Below are 16,228 nucleotides of genomic sequence, written 5' to 3'. Positions count from 1 at the left end.
ATCAAACGTTCAAACATTTTGAGGATATCATTGTGAGAGCAGCACTTACTTTTGTGGTCCAGCTGTGCTCTGTACTTGTTGAACCCCCTCAGTCGGACTTTCTGACCCAGCAGCTCAAGAAACTCTTCCAGTGCGGGACTACCCGTCTCATTATTGTACATCTCCTCCTCTGTGCTCTGCCCGGCCTGGCAGTATAGGATGCCCGCTTTGTGCTGGTAACTCAGCTACAATTTACAAAGAGTAAAAACTCAATCAGTTTTAATCATTGTAATGATATTTGACAAGTTTTTTATGTATAGCTCTTCAGTCTGAACCAGTTATTATATCCTAAAGCCCTAATTACATCTATTATATGGCTCTCTGGAATACTTTATTCTGAGTGACCAATTGCTGCATTCTGTGGTCAGTTATATATATATACACATACTGTTGTTTTGAGGTTTTTGGTGATTAGTAAATTTTGTTGTTTGTTAAAGAAGTCTCTTATGCTCATCATCAAGGCTGCATTTATTTGATCAAAAATACAGAAAAAAAGTGTAATCTTGCAAAATGTTATTACAATATAAAATAATGATTTCTATTTTAATATCCTTTAAAATATAATTTATTTATGTGATGCAAAGCTGAATTTCCATCAGCCATTACTCCAGTATAAAGTGTCATATGATCCTTAAATCATTCTAATATGCTGATTTATTAATAGAATGATCAATGTTGGCAACATTTGTGCTGCAAAATTTTTTTTTTTTTTTTTTTGGAAGCTGCAATACTTATTTCAGGATTCTTTGATGAATAAAAAATTTAAAAGACAATCTAAATCTTTACTATCACTTCTTAACAATATACATATACACAATTATATAGCTTTGATTTATTTTTAATTTCAGTTTTAGTGTCAGTACTTGTAGTACTTCAACTTATTTCAATTAGTTACTAAGTTCATGTTTTTTATTTAATATTTCTATTTTACGTAAGTTATATTTTTACCGCTTTATTTCAATGAACATTTGAATTTTTTATATTTCAATTAAAAAATATCAATACTGTCCCTTACACATTACATGGCATAATTTATAATGTAACAGCATCAATTCTATAAGAGAACACAGTAAAGAGTGATATATTTATACAATCTTCAATGCACATTGTACAGGAAACCTTCAAAAGCACTCTTAAAGAATATTATATGACGGATATATACATCGAGGTGATTTAGTCATGTTAAGTGCTATCAATCTACGCAAAAGCCTGACACATAATGACATGCAGACTGCCCTCAGATGCCACTTTTGCATTATGTATGAGACAAACATACCAGATATAAACTAAAGAAAGAAGCTAAGGTTTCAGACAGGCAAAAAAAAAAAGAGCCAGACATTTTTCTGCACAATTATTGAAAAATAATGAAAAGTATGATACTTAACATCTACAATAATAGGAATTGCTGATTGGATGACAAACTGAAGAATGCTGGTTAACAATGACAAAGGAATTTTAAGAAGTCTATGGTAATTGTCCGAAATCACACGTAATTCCAGCCTGTACCAATTTTTCAAAAATGGTAAAAGCAATTTTAGTGCTATTCTTGTAATTGCTATGGCTTTTGTGCCATAAAATGCCACCAACAGTCTCTAGAGGAACCCCCCCCAACCATTAACAGAAATGGTAGAACTGGGAGAGAGTATGGAGGCGAGATAAAGAAAAGGATAAAGACGGGGACTCAAGAAAGCATAAGAAGAGCAATGATTTTCTTTCATTTTCACCCTAAGTGTAGCTGGTCACAGGCAGCGTCTCAAACTGATCAAGTGGCAGTTTTGTGTGGCTAGGTGGTTGCCATGGTGATGATTTCTGTGGTTTTGTCGAATAATTTGCCTTGAAAACGAGTTATCTTTTGTCTGAACGCTGGAAACGCAGACAATAGCTGAATTACCATTTTGCAGTGAGGTCATCTGTGAGGTATTCATTGAACTTGATTGAACTGAGATGACAAAATACCACTTGAAATAATTACCAACATTAATTTTACAACTAACCTCTCTCAATGCATTCATTGTTCTACAGCATTACTCTTCAGATTTCCCCTCTGGCCGTCGTGTGGCTGTAATATCGATCAAGACTTGAACTGCTTCTCAGATTCCATTCAGTCAATATACTGACAAAACTGCTCATCTCTCTGTTCCACTCTAGCCCTGAGATGTGCAAGTCTGGGTCTGTCAATATGTAACTGGATCTTTGTTTTTATAAAAAGGCTTCTTTAGTAAAACACTGTCTCATCCTGACACACCTGCAATCCGAACCCTCAAACGGAAATGCTGCAAGGCCTTCAGCGGCATCTGATAGGTGCCTTGTCCAAAGGAACCACTTTACAAGCTCAATCTTGCTTAAGTTATCAAATGGACAACAGCTTTTAAGAACATCACATCATCAGAAGTAGTTTAAAACATCTGTTTCTGGTTTTATCAGTATGCATTAAAACCAAGCGAATGGGACGTACAGTATGAAGGATATAATTGATGGTTTCTTAAACGCCCACTTGATTATGTCTTAGTAATTACAAGCCTTGCAGACATGTATGGTTCACAACATTGTACACAGTATGCAATGAATCATCCCTGAGAATGAAGGTTTATTCCCACCTGTCAGTTTGTGTTAGCCAAACTGTCTCTTGCTGTCCAAACCGTGGTATGATCATTTTACAGCCTGGCTGTATTGTGGGAAATGCTTATTGTTATATATTTACAAAGGGTAGCTTGGGTAGTAAATGCAAAAAATGTCATATTTAACATGTTAAATTTGTGCATGTTATGTTTAACATTCTATTTTTTTAACACACTGGCATATCCGTATAAGGGAAACAGTGTCTCTTACGTCCTGTAACTGCAACATTACGTTTAAAAGATAGCAAATCAATTTTAATTAATAAACTAATGACTTCAAAAATTCATTTTAAATTTGCATATGGCATAGCAAATAAACAAATATATTTGATGCAGTCTCAGTTAATATAAGGACATAAAAACTGCAAATGATCCAATTGTAAAATAATGTTTAAAACATATTTAGATTAATTACAGCATGCCACACTGCAGGACGCTGCTTAAAAATATGTCAATTGCATATTTAATATTGCAGCGATTTTTAAACAGATCAGAATATAGTGTTCCAGTGCAAAATATTAATTAAACTAACTAAACATATAAATAATTATTTAGTTATTCATTTTAATTCTATTTATGGATTATAATAGGGATGAACTGAAATGAAAATTCTGGGCTGAAACTGAAACTAAAAAATTCTGGATGCACTTGGCACAAACAGGAACAAGTATAAAACATGGAAACTTCCTGTCACTGCGCTATTTGTGCGGACTTTACTTTGTCGGTGGGCATGTGCAGTACACGAGTGGAACACGCATTCATAGAGCGGAATATTGATCGGAGCATCACACCGCACAGTGATGATGGTTAGAGGGACCAGCACGCTGAACACTGCTGGGCAGCACGGCATACATTTTCGACCGGTTTTCTCTTTTGGCCAAAAACCGAAAATACCATTTTCGGATGGTATTTATCGGTGCATCCCTAGTTTATAGTATTTAACGTATTTAAAAAAAGTTATATCAAGTAATTTATCCACACCCTTTCTCTGTGTAAAACTGACTGCAGAGCTTTTAGTACAGTACTTACCCCCTGCTGATCCAGCTTCAGCAGTTGTTCTGGGACTCTAGGCGAGTTGGTGGCCAGTCTGAGGCACTGAATGTTGACCTCAGGAATTACGTACTCCAGCACCTCTTTAAGAGGGAGTCCACGGGAAGTCCCATGCTTAGCCGTGGAGGGAACAGCATCCTCCATAATTGAGCCTCTCAAAGTGGTGAGCTGAAGATGTATAGAGTAAAGAGAGAGAAGTTTATTTTAGTAAAAAGGAGGAAAGAGTCCAAAATTTTGGTTGAACTGGGCAAATGTATCCATTAAATGAATACACAGCATGCTGAACAGATGGATAAACCATTCTCTTTCGTTGTCTTCTCAAATGGCAAAGCACTCTCTAAGAATGTCCCTGCAACAGCGCTGAATCCAGAGACAAGCCCTGCCAATGTTTTAGATGAATAATTGAGTTCAACTAACTGTGGCGAATGCTGAAGTAACGCTTTGGCTTTTAGCAAAAAGACTACTGTATGCTCAGTCGCCAGTTCAGCAAACTATCCAGTCACCCTTAGGAAAACCCCTGGCAGGCCACATATGAAAGATACCTTGCCATTTTGAAAACCATACTGTTTGGGACTTTTATATACCATGTCAGTGGTGAGAATCATGTAGTACAGTAAGGTAATTTATATCACCATACATGGAAAAATTCAATAGTACTACACAAACATCATCCATCTTAAGCTGATTTTCAAAACAATCAATGCTATAAGTGAGGCAGCTCTGATTTGTATTCAGAGGAGATGATGTAAAAGCTTTGGGAAATGCACTTAATGGGAAGATGGAAATCAATTATAAATTAATGAGAAGTCCACTCATTGCCTGATAAAAAATGCAGTAATTATATATATATATATATATATATATATATATATATATATATATATATATATATAATATATATATATAGTATATATAATATATATACACATACTCACACTACTGGTCAAAAGTTTGGGATCAGTAAGACTTATTTTTTTAAAATAAGTCTCTTATGCTCAACAAGACTGCATTTATTTGATCAAAAATACAGAAAAAAACAGTAATCTTGCACAATGTTATTACAATATAAAAGTATGGTTTCTATTTCAATATCATTTAAAATAGAATTTATTTATGTGATGCAAAGCTGAATTTCCATCCGCCATTACTCCAGTATAAAATGTCACATGATCCTTAAGAAATCATTATAATATGCTGATTTATTATTAGAATTATCAATGTTGGCAACAGTTGCACTGCCAAATATTTTTTTGGAAACTGCGATATTTTTTTTAGGATTCTTTGATGAATAAAACGTTAAAAAGAAAACAATTTATTCAAAATATAAATCTTTTCTAACAATATAAATTGACTGACCCCAAACTTTTGAATGGTAGTGTATATTGTTAGAATAAATTTCTATTTCAAATAGATGCTCTTCTTTTTTACCCTTTATTTATCAACGAATCCTGAAAAAAAATGTATCACCAATGATAAAACCAATGGATCTACAGAAGTTTGTTTAATGGTGCATGTTAAACACCATGTTTTACAGATGCCATCCTACCTCGCTGGTCCTGAAGATGACCCTATAATTATACTGTGGACCCTCCTTCCCCTCCTCCAGCTTCTCTCTCCGAAGGCTAACTGCCACTGGGCCCAAGTTCTCATCAACACCGAAGTAGTTCTGGTGCTCTTTAGAGAAAAGTAAGAAGAGTAAGAACACATTATATAGTGAGAGATACATTTTTTGGTAACCAGGTGAGGTAATCTATCACTATAGTAAGCAGACCAATCAAATTAATGTCTAGATTTTAAAATATACCTTTACTGAAAAAGAATTTGTGGTAGTAGTATGCGCCCATGTCCATGTGCTCAATGATGTAGCGTTTGATGCATTCCCGTGGAACAGCGTAGTTTTCACGAGAGGAGTAATTCTCACGGGACATTTCCAAGACAGAAACCCCTGCGTTGGTGCAGTTTGAACTTAAAGAAGACTCTATAGTATAATTGTCACCTACATTGTTGTGGGGTCCACTGTTTGGCTTGGTGGCACTCAGTTTCCTTTCACCTTCACCGCCTATCTCATTACGAAAGTACGGGCAGCTTAGCACCAAACCATTGCTCTTCCCATCCCCTTCGTCAGGGTCTGTGGAAGCTTTTTGCCCTAGTTCCTCACAGCCATCCAAAGGAGACTCGCAAATAGACACAGGGTCAGGACTGTCCATTCCCCCACCAATTTGGTGTTGGGATGCTGCAGAAGCCCCCGTGGTAATATTCTGTTGACGTGCTAAGTTGGCACGATTGGTAACATCCTCACTAATATTGAAAAGCACGCTCTGGACGTCATAGTGGGCGAAACATCTCTGGAAACTCGATGGACGGCCGTGTCTGCTACAATCGTCATGCTCGCTTAGTTGCCGCTGTTCGCTCTTCATAGTCTTCAGTCTGCGGAAAATGGATATCTCGCCCTTTTCAGATTTCTGTCGCTGTAGGAAGGACTTCTCCCTTTCCCGACTGTAGAAGAGCGAACTGTCCACATAGTCTGAGTAGTTCGGAATGCAGAGAATGTCCCCGCTTGCAATCTGTGCAGCAGTCTGGAGACTTGGAGAAATGGCGGCCTCATACCGGCGAAATTCTGGAAAGCCATGCGGAGGTGGTGCGCTTGGTTGCTCTGAGAGTTCTGGCTGGAAAACTTTCAGATTGCCAAAAAAACCTTCACCGGGCAAACCCTGGTGATTGATGGAGGACGCGCTTCCATACTCTCGGTGCAAAGTGGCACCTGTATTGGGGTTGACTGCAGTCTGATCCATGTCCTCCGCCCCTATATCGCTGATGGTGACGTCACTATTGCTCCTCTTCTGGAGAGCGTGGTGTACTTTACCAGGAGAGTGGTTTAGAAGTTCACCAAGTCCATATTTTGCCTCCAGAAAGCTGGGGTTGGGAGGAGAACCTGGGCTTTGTTTGACCACATCTTCCGGCAACTGACTGGGTTGTCCATTCTGGAAGGTCGTCATTAGGCTTTCGTATCTGGGTGGTGGACCGTGGCCATCATTCTTCTGTGGCCAATCTGACACTCTTGCACGTACGCCCATCTTGGGCACTGCTGGTGTTCCCTGTGTGTTTGCACCAGGAGGTCCCATATTACCATTCAGGGCTTGAAGCTTTTTGGCAAATAGATCATCAGTCTGCATCTCTGAGGTGAGGTGCTTCTCAAGCTTCTAAGGCTTTGTCTGCTGTATCCCTAGTCCTAAAGTTAGGGACATTCATACCTGGCGTTGAATTGTCCAGACCAGAAATTCCAACTCCAGCATTTTATGGAAAAGAGAAGGAGCTTGACTGCGCTGGGAGAAGTCTGTGAATGAAGACTGACCCACGTCAGGGTGTTCAGACCTATAGGTCTGTAATCCATAGGAGGAGAATGGGTCTCTTTATCTCTGTGTCACTGTCAAGGACAACTGCTCACTCCACAGGAGGGCAAGCAGAAGATGCGGTCATTTCACAGGCATGTAGGCTTAACAAAGCCAGGTGGGATCTCTCTGATGCTCTGGAAGGAAACGAGAAAGAGAGAGAGATCATTAGAGAATCCATTTGGGAGGGAGAGATACCAGTGTGACCTTGAAAGAATCCAAAGCACTCAAAATCCTCAACTGAACAAAGCATCAGCAAAAAAGCCAATTAATTTAATAAAGGTTTGAATGTATATTCAGAAAGCACATTTCTATTTCACCTGAATGCATGCCATTTCTGGATCATCTATATAACAAATGTACCACTTTTTTGACCTTTGTGCACAGACTAATTAGACATAAAAATCTAATGAAAAACCATTAGTGATCTAGGCACTCTACCACCTCTGATAAATAGCAAAACAGATCCAGACCTCTTTTCCTGCAGTGTTAAGCTGTAATGATTTTCAGTGTGGTTATTGAAAGAGGTGTTTACAAAACTCTGAAAAACAATGCAATTTTTGTTTCATTTACATAATTTGCATTTGAAAGTACTTGACAGATGGCCATCTTTTTATGTCTTTTTCACAAATAGAAAAACAAGATGCAAGCTGATGTATTTAATCAGAATGAATGGCCTAAAAATTCACAATGAAAATGACAAATTATTAAAATGATTACCAATAACCTATACCTTAAATTGTTTTCCAAATTCATCACAAATTTGAAAGTTCTTCCATTGAGTTCAGTGGTTCTCAAATAGAAAAGAAACAATGCGAACAATAAAATGCAATAATAAACCGGCATATGAACCTTTAAAAGGGAGGAGAAAATGCTCTTTCATATTTACTTTTAATTTTTTTTGGCATCAATTCATACATCAAATGAACTCATACATGAAGTTAAACTTTGTTACTTAAATCTACTCCAATTATACTTGGCTTATGAAGTTCACAGTAAATTCAAAACATTTTAATATATGATTTAAGAACATTTGTTTTGATTTTGGTATTGTTTTGGGTCACCACAAAAAAAAACAGTTAAGAATTACTGCTTTAGGGCAATGAGAGAACTCAGAGAAAAGAAGAAAACTCAGGAAAAGAGCTTTCCAATATCATATCGTCCAAAAATAAAGTACTTGTGAGAACGGAAATGAGTATAAAATTATAGTACTGAGACACTGCCACGGGTACACACTGTGAAATTCAACAACCTAAAAATAATCCTTCAAAAGGAAATCTGATTAAACTGGCATTTATTAATATTGTATTTTGGATGGACAGTCCTGTCTGTCTGTTACATTCACACTGACCCCAATACCTTTAACCCTTTTAACCCTTTAGCATCAACACCAGCTGTCTACTACATTGAAATTTTGCCTTTTCAAATTGCAATACCCATCTGGACTCCGGAAATTCACTGGATTCAGAGCTGTGATTTAATGTCAATATGGAAACAAAATTGACCTTACTTATTTGATACATTTGTCTTATTGTACACAATTCATGGGAGCATATTTTTCCAAGAAAACTATTTTTTTGTAATCTTTTATCATTACATAATAACTCCTTTAAAACGACATTCCTTTTCAGCTGATGTCTAGATAAAGCAATGTGGGAAATCTCTGTAATTTATCAAAAGACATGGCACTGACATTTGGACAAAGTGACACATGCTCATCTTCAGAGGAGATGCAGAGGAATTATTGCTTTTAAAATGTGGGTGTAATCAAAAATTGAAAATGCAAATGTTCAATGATCAAAAACATTCCCAGCAGCACTGAACATTGGCATAACTGAACATGGTGTGAACAAAGAGGGCCTGTCAGGCTAAACTTAGCATCGGGCAACAGAGAAAAGCTAAATAATATGTGCACAAATGACAAGCCGTTTCATTATTAAAGAATGCGGTTAAATCTTAAAAGGAGGAAAAAGCTACATGTAAGGGGTCTCTCTTTTACAAAACAACACAAAGCTTTGATATCCTTTGATACAGTGAATCTCATGAAAACTACCAAAAATGGTCTAGAACTCTATTTCACACAAAACCAAAGTAATAAATTATACTTTGCACTCATTTTAAACACAAAAATGTTTTTAGTAACATTTAGAAAAACATTTTATTTGTATTTTTTCACTCAGTGACATTATTTTCATGACAATTATGCAAATGCAATCAATTCTCATTATCATAGTGCAAAAAAACTGCCATTAACAAGCTTTTAAAATATATAATGGTAGAATTTGCTGTATGGAATTTATTATTATTATTATTAAAAATAATAAAAACAATAACATTATGGTAATTATCTTTTTTTCCTTACATTATAGGATTGAGAATTTAGGAGGAAATTATGCTTAACTGTCAAGAAAATAATGCCACATTAAATGGTCCTAGAGGCTTAATTTTCACTATGCAAAATAGTGACCTTAAGTGACCTTAAGTGATGTGACATACAGCCAAGTTTTGTGTGAATAATAATAATTTGTTTTTTGTATTTATTTAAATCATAAGTGAAGTGAACACAATATATTATTTTATTTCATGTTTTTTATTAGAAGTCCAAAAGAAAAACCCTTTCAAATCATCTGAAAATCATAATCTTATATCCACAGCTCATAGCTACATTCAGTCTAAACTCACATCTTAATCACTGAAAGAACATCAGATGTTACAGACATGAATTATTCACGTCTTACTGTCAATCTGCTTTGGTTTTAAAAATTCAAATGTCAGAAGGAGGTCTGTTTGTCCTCCAAGACATACAAGATTACTGTGATCCCTATGATACAATAAATATCTGTTTTGGGACCAGTTTACTTTGAAATAAATGGAAATATGCACCATCTTTAGAGGCATTACCACATTAGTTTCCCAATAAACCAGCCTTATCCAAAACAAGAAAGGAAAGAGAAATAGAACATCTGAAAGGCTCCCTCCCAGCATCTCCTGCTGGGCTTCAGAGCCAGGCAAATGGCCAATCCTGTCCCCTCCAACGTCCTCCGTCCAGCTGCAGTTCCTGTACAGGTCATTGATTACCATTATGAACCGGTCCCCTGCTTTCAAACGCTTGCTCACATGCACCGTGCCGCCCAAACAACAGAGCTCATCACCACTATCATCGCCCACCGCAAAGACATGCTGACCCAATCTATTTAGACAGCTGGATCTATAGCAGGGACTGTGACCACACTGGCCCGTCTATCATTTCCAACAGCCACAAAAGTTAAAAGAAGTCCCTGTCTGCCTAGTGTTTGACAGGGCAGAAGATATAAGGGAATATCTGAACTAAAGGGTTTTTTTTCTTGTTAGAAATAACAACTTCCTGACAGGCATGACTCAAAGCATTTTTTTCCCACAATCAGAATAAGGAGCTTACATGGACACTCTTGTTTGATGTCAGGTGATAAATCCACAACATTTTGATTGTTTTCTCGGAAAACAGATTTAGTTAGTCGAATGTTACTTAAATTTAAACTACCTCATTCGTTGCCGGATGATTGACGGGAACAGCAGTCTTTTTTGAGACATGGGTTTTGAAATGTGGTATGAACAGATCAAAACAATGCTGGAAAGGAGGTCAGTGCACTCACAGAGTACACTGTCTCCGTCTGTCCAAACCACATACAGAAAGGTCCAAAAGTCCAGAAAATCTGGAATTCAAAATCTAATTTAAACCTCCAAATAAAAAAAGTTTGAAGTTTTTAAATGAAGAAATATTTAAAGGGGTCATTTTGATGCGATTTCAAATTTTCCTTTCTCTTTGGAGTGTTACAAGCTCTTGGTGAATAAAGATCATCTGTGAAGTTGCAAAGACTAAAGTCTCAAATCCAAAGGAATATTCTTTATAAAAGTTAACACTTGTCCACGCCCCCTGAAACGGCTCGTTCTAACACGCCCCCACATCTCTACGTCAGTATGTGGAAAGATTTGCATAACGCCGCCCAGATGTTCACCCAAACAAAGAAGGCGTACCTTTTATTCTCGTTGTAATAGTGTTTTTGCCCCCACCGCCATGTCGTAAAGACACTCTGTGTTTCACTGTGAAAGCGAAACTACTTTGTTTGGCCTTCCAAAAGAGGACAATATACGTTTCGTCATGCCTGGAGCTGATCCGTGCTGGTCGCTGAGCAAATACATCAACTTTGCACTGTGGATCGCTGAATCGGCTTTAACCGTGGATGAAGCAGAGTCCAGCCCGGGGTCATCACATGTGGTTGCTGCAAGCCCAAGGTACACTCCTTCGTAGAATCCGCCTGCCGCACTGTTCTCACTCTAGACCGCGGCTCACTCTAGGCCTCCGGCCTCCGCTTACTCAAGGCCACAATGTGTTTCAGTGAGAAAGCGGAACTACTTTGTTTTTGCCTTCCAAAAGAAGACACGACTAGAAATCATGTTTATATCACGTTTATAATGGGTTTATGTTTTGTTATGTCTCGTTGCTCCGGCCGGACACACACGCTGGCATCACAATACCTCGTTTTCGACAAGGCATCACAATATGTTAAGAGGCGTAACATTTCCGTCCCACACTTGAGGCATTCGGCCAATCACAACGCACTGGATAGCTGGCCAATTTCATTACACCAAATACACAAAACAATGTTCTTTTTAGCAGCATCATATGACCCCTTTAAGATTCTTCACTATTTCTAGGTCACTCATCAATCAATCTGCAACATGCACTAGAAGCTGCAAAGGAAGCTCTCTGGATCTTGAATCATGCTAAATAACATAAACATTACATTTTGCACAAACTTGTGGAGATCAAGCACTGCTGTCATTAATGCAAATGAGGCAACTACAAAATCAGAAATTGTAAAATTTATTAAAGAAATTCAAATCAATGTTTTATGCAAATGTTACATCTCACAATTCAAATTATTTAGAAAAATTTGAAGTTTATATCTTGCAATTCAGTTTGTTTTTTTGAATGAAAAAATTATTTATTTGTAATGCTTTTTTTTATTTCCCCCAAAATATTATTTTTGTTTTTTTTTTTATTTTTTGTGAAATATAATCTAAAATAGACCTGGTCCCTACTGTGTGTTATATTTCAAAGATTAAAATACTGAAAAACTCCTTTTCTGCAGTAAACTGAGGCCTTCCTAAGTCAAAATCAATGTTACAAGGTTACACCTAATGGATTATTGCTTCCTGTTCTGTCCACTTTTGCTTGCTCTGGGGTTTTATTGAAAAAAACAACAACAAAAGGATGACTTTGACAGAAGGACTGAGTAAATTGAGCCCTGCAGTTTCAGCAGGGTAACTGGGGTGACCAGACACCTAGTAGAACCAGAAAGTTTTGTCATCAGCTTCAGTGAACACCCTACATGGGCACACCCTGTCAGATGCTGTCAAAGCTTTCCAGGCTCTTTCGCTTCAGTCCTGAGCTCACCTACATTTCTCATTCCCGAGACGCTGCCGGGAGGTCTTGTGTTCTCATTTCCCTTTCCTTGTTAGGAGTAAGGATGGAGTCTCTTTGGCGCTTATGCATTCCAGTGCTAGAGGCACTATAACAAGAGCCAGGAGCCGATGTGCCCTAATGCCTCATATGCCACGAACACTTCTGGATTTATTCCAAGCGGCGGCATGCAGGAAACCTACAATACTGTTTCACACGGATATTTCAACACAGAGTTCATTTGCACAGTCTAAAATCCATAAGACAAACATAGATAGATAAAAGTGTTTGACTTGCAAATGTTCTTAAAAGAAAATACGTAATTATATATTTTTATAGAAAACAATAGTTAAACATGATTAACTAGATAGATACTTCAGCATCTGGCTGATTTATTTGCTACTTCCCTGTATTCTACATATCTTTCCAGCAAATATAAAACTTCATTGCTAAAAATAAAAATAGCTTATTCTCATTTGGTAGGCCCCGGCTTGGCAAGCAGAAAGATGACTAGATAGATCATATCTATTTGTCTTAATTAAAATAAAATTCTTGTTTTTATTATAAATAAATAAAATATTTTAAATATAAAAAATCTTTAGCTCTTGGTTGATTTAATGACTTCCACTTTACTGTATTTTCAGACTTCGTATACATGGCTTCACAAAACCAAAATGTCACATTTACAATGAAAAACTGAAGGCTATCTCTGCTGCAAACTATACGTGAGGATGTGAATGCTGAGAAAGAGGGGGAAAAGAGCAGCAGAAATGATGGGTTGTTGGAGAAGAATAATAAAAAAAAGGGGGGGAGGTCTCACACCCTCACAGGCAGTGTGGGCACGAGTTGAAAGGTTGGATCTCAGGGGGTGCACTGAGGGGCTTTCTGAAAGGAATACAGCAACTGACATTTACCATTTGGGATAATATAAATGAACACGGCCCTCCAACAGTGAGCAAACAGACAAGGAATGGCCCGTGAGAAAGGGCTGTGGTTTAGCATTGGGTCAGTGTTCTGGCTTAAAGACAATAACCCACATTTCCCTCGTTTACACAGCCCAGACATGACTACTTCCTAAGTATTTTGCAAAGCGATATGACCTCTACTTGGCAAGATTTATGCAGGAATGCAGGCTTGTGTGCCAGAACATGTCAAGATCTTGTCATTTTCATTGCCAGAAATTTAACAAGGAAAACCCATCATTTTATGCTAAAAGCTCACAGCTTGACTTCTTCTACCCCTCCTAATTTAGGGAGAAAAGAGGCCCTTGATAAGTCAAAGTGTGAGAAAACACTTTTTTCCACTCGCTTTCATGACTTCAGACTCAGCTTTTGGCTTTGACTGACCTGGATAACGTGTATCAGCTGTTAAAATGAGTCAGACAGCCCATCAGCATCTGCTTCACTAGACACGACTGCCTGTGATAGTTTATGGCACCAGGCCCAATGAGAGATAAAGTCCTGTTAATGACACAAGCTGCGAACACAGTATTTCATGTACTCACTGTCGATCTTATCAATAACATCTGGAATCGCCCTTATTTAGACAGATTTTCCCTCATTCTCAGCTGCAACAGAAGTGGAAGAGACAAGCGTGCATTATCATCGAGATATTTTGCCTCACAGCCAGTTGGATTTAAACATGAGGGATGCCCACCTCTTCCTACAAATCCCATTTTTCTTTAATCACTCTGGGCCTGAAACATACCCTATGCAAGTAAGTGAACACAAGTGCTTCTAGCTAAATGTGTCAGCAATTCATAACACAAACCAGTATGCTTTCTCAGCAAAGCCAGAAGGGCGTTTTAACGTAAACGGTTTTCTTAAAGCAACAGTTTGAAGAAAATCTTGCTAAGCAAGATAAAGTTAATTTAACTGTCAGCATATTTAAAGCTAGCTACCTGAATAATAACATAGGTGGCAGGTACAACTGACAGATATATGTCACGATAGGGAAGAAAAGACCCAATTTCCGCTCGCTTGAAGTAGTGGTTGACTATACATAATCAATTAAAGTTTGTTGAGCACTAGTGGCAGCAAATGAAACCACTACTGGTGATGAAAACACATAGGACTACGCCATTTTTAATTACAGTAAATTAGACACAAATTAGTGTATGAGTACATTAAAATTACAGAAATTATATTAACACTAATTTTATACCAAATTTACTCTAATTCCATTTTTTTTCTTTGTAACCATCCATGAATAAACACCATCCAAACCCTGCTGGTATTTTCGGAACCTGGAACAAAGGCAAGGTAACACTTATGTTAATCAGCCATGTGGATATGATTACCAATCCCAACAACCTTGAAAAAATAGTGAAATATCAGCCTGTGACATTATGTACAACAGGCCAGCCACTTGCAATGCAAACCCCAAGCATTTTCACACTTGCGTAGTAAGTATGCTACTGGCACACACATTCACTGTTTTACAAGGAACCCAACTATTCTGGCTAATGAGCTGTGTTAAGGATAAGTTATCCTAATTTTAACCCATTTAACGTCTTCCATATGACACATCAACCACAAACGACACCAATCTTCTGCGTAATGGAACCTTACACGGGGGCATCTTAAACAAGGCCATGGGGTAAATTAACCTCCAACCCTTCAGTCCTTTAAATACCAGAAATCTTGGCCTAGGCCCAAAAGGGCTTACTTGAACAATGCTCATCAGCTAGCAGCTAAAAAAAAGTAGAGTTAAGAGTTTATGTAAGCCTTTTGTAAGGACACAAATCCTTCTTTTCACACTCATCAATGAGGGTTTAGGAATGGCATAAAGAGCGATTCGGCCTAGTGCCTCGTTTAATTAAAATCTGAATAAAGCAAAAGCTCATTCGGACCGTGTACAGCTGCAGGGCGAATGACAAACATGCTGAAAGTCTGACAGGAGTTTCGATTTCTGCGGTTCACCTGCTGACAACACTAAAAGGGTAAAAGCACATTCACAGGACACGACCAGACACAAATAAACATGTAGGGACTGGTTGTTTCGCACATGCACGGCAAGTTTCAACAGCAATCGATGACACAACTCTAAATCTCGGCTTCTTTAAGGTAAGGGTAAACAGTCAGAGGGTTTTTCACAGAGCTGACTACACAGTGGAAACACACTGCCTCCTTGTTTCTGCCATTCAAGTCGTTCCTCTATGGGTTTGGATAGCAGCGGGCATCATTGTGGAAGCAGCACTGCTTTGTCCCACCCAAGCTGAACTAATTTCTTCTCGCGCTCAAGCGGCAACCTTCATTCACCGGGAGTTTCTGATGACATGCTGCACTTGAAAGAGCGGCTGAAAGGGCCTGTGAGAAAAAAAATAAAAATCGAAGCAGCAGGTAGCTTTGGGTGCTGGAGAATTCTGCCTGTCTGAATTGAGGCCGGTCATTCCAGACAGCATGTGGTCCACACCGCGGAGCTCGAGTCGAGAGTGGGAGAGCTTTTTGAGTTTAACAAGCACCATCTGGCATTCTGAGCTCCTCACAGCAGCCGAACACACACACAAAGACACACACACCCCCCAACACCCTGCTGCACCATCCCCGCCAAATACCTTAACCAGCATACACACACTCACTGCTGAATAAAAGACCTGGACTCCTCAGGCTTATTAAAAATATGACCTTTAACCAGCATCCCTTAGAACTGTGCTTTTCAACTGGTTTTACAAAGCCAGATTTTACACG

The 16,228-nt window shown here is 38.1% G+C and overlaps 1 protein-coding gene across 1 annotated transcript in view; it reads right to left on the bottom strand.

Annotated features, from left to right (window-relative positions):
* The window catches only part of LOC109074686 (signal-induced proliferation-associated 1-like protein 2), a 65,540-nt gene that overhangs the window by 27,949 nt on the left and 21,363 nt on the right, over window positions 1–16,228 (bottom strand). The window contains exons 2-5 of the mRNA XM_042766594.1: window positions 5,512–7,233; window positions 5,254–5,381; window positions 3,687–3,875; window positions 50–224 (exon numbers count right to left, since the gene is read on the bottom strand). Of these exons, the coding sequence (XP_042622528.1) occupies window positions 50–224; window positions 3,687–3,875; window positions 5,254–5,381; window positions 5,512–6,880 (1,861 nt within the window). The 5' untranslated portion in view covers window positions 6,881–7,233. The remainder of the gene's footprint in view (window positions 1–49; window positions 225–3,686; window positions 3,876–5,253; window positions 5,382–5,511; window positions 7,234–16,228) is intronic.

Source organism: Cyprinus carpio, chromosome A11 (genome assembly GCF_018340385.1).
Source record: "Cyprinus carpio isolate SPL01 chromosome A11, ASM1834038v1, whole genome shotgun sequence".
Taxonomy (NCBI): Eukaryota; Metazoa; Chordata; class Actinopteri; order Cypriniformes; family Cyprinidae; genus Cyprinus; species Cyprinus carpio.
Note: the sequence above shows the minus strand (reverse complement) of the source record. Positions and strands in the feature narration are given on the sequence as shown.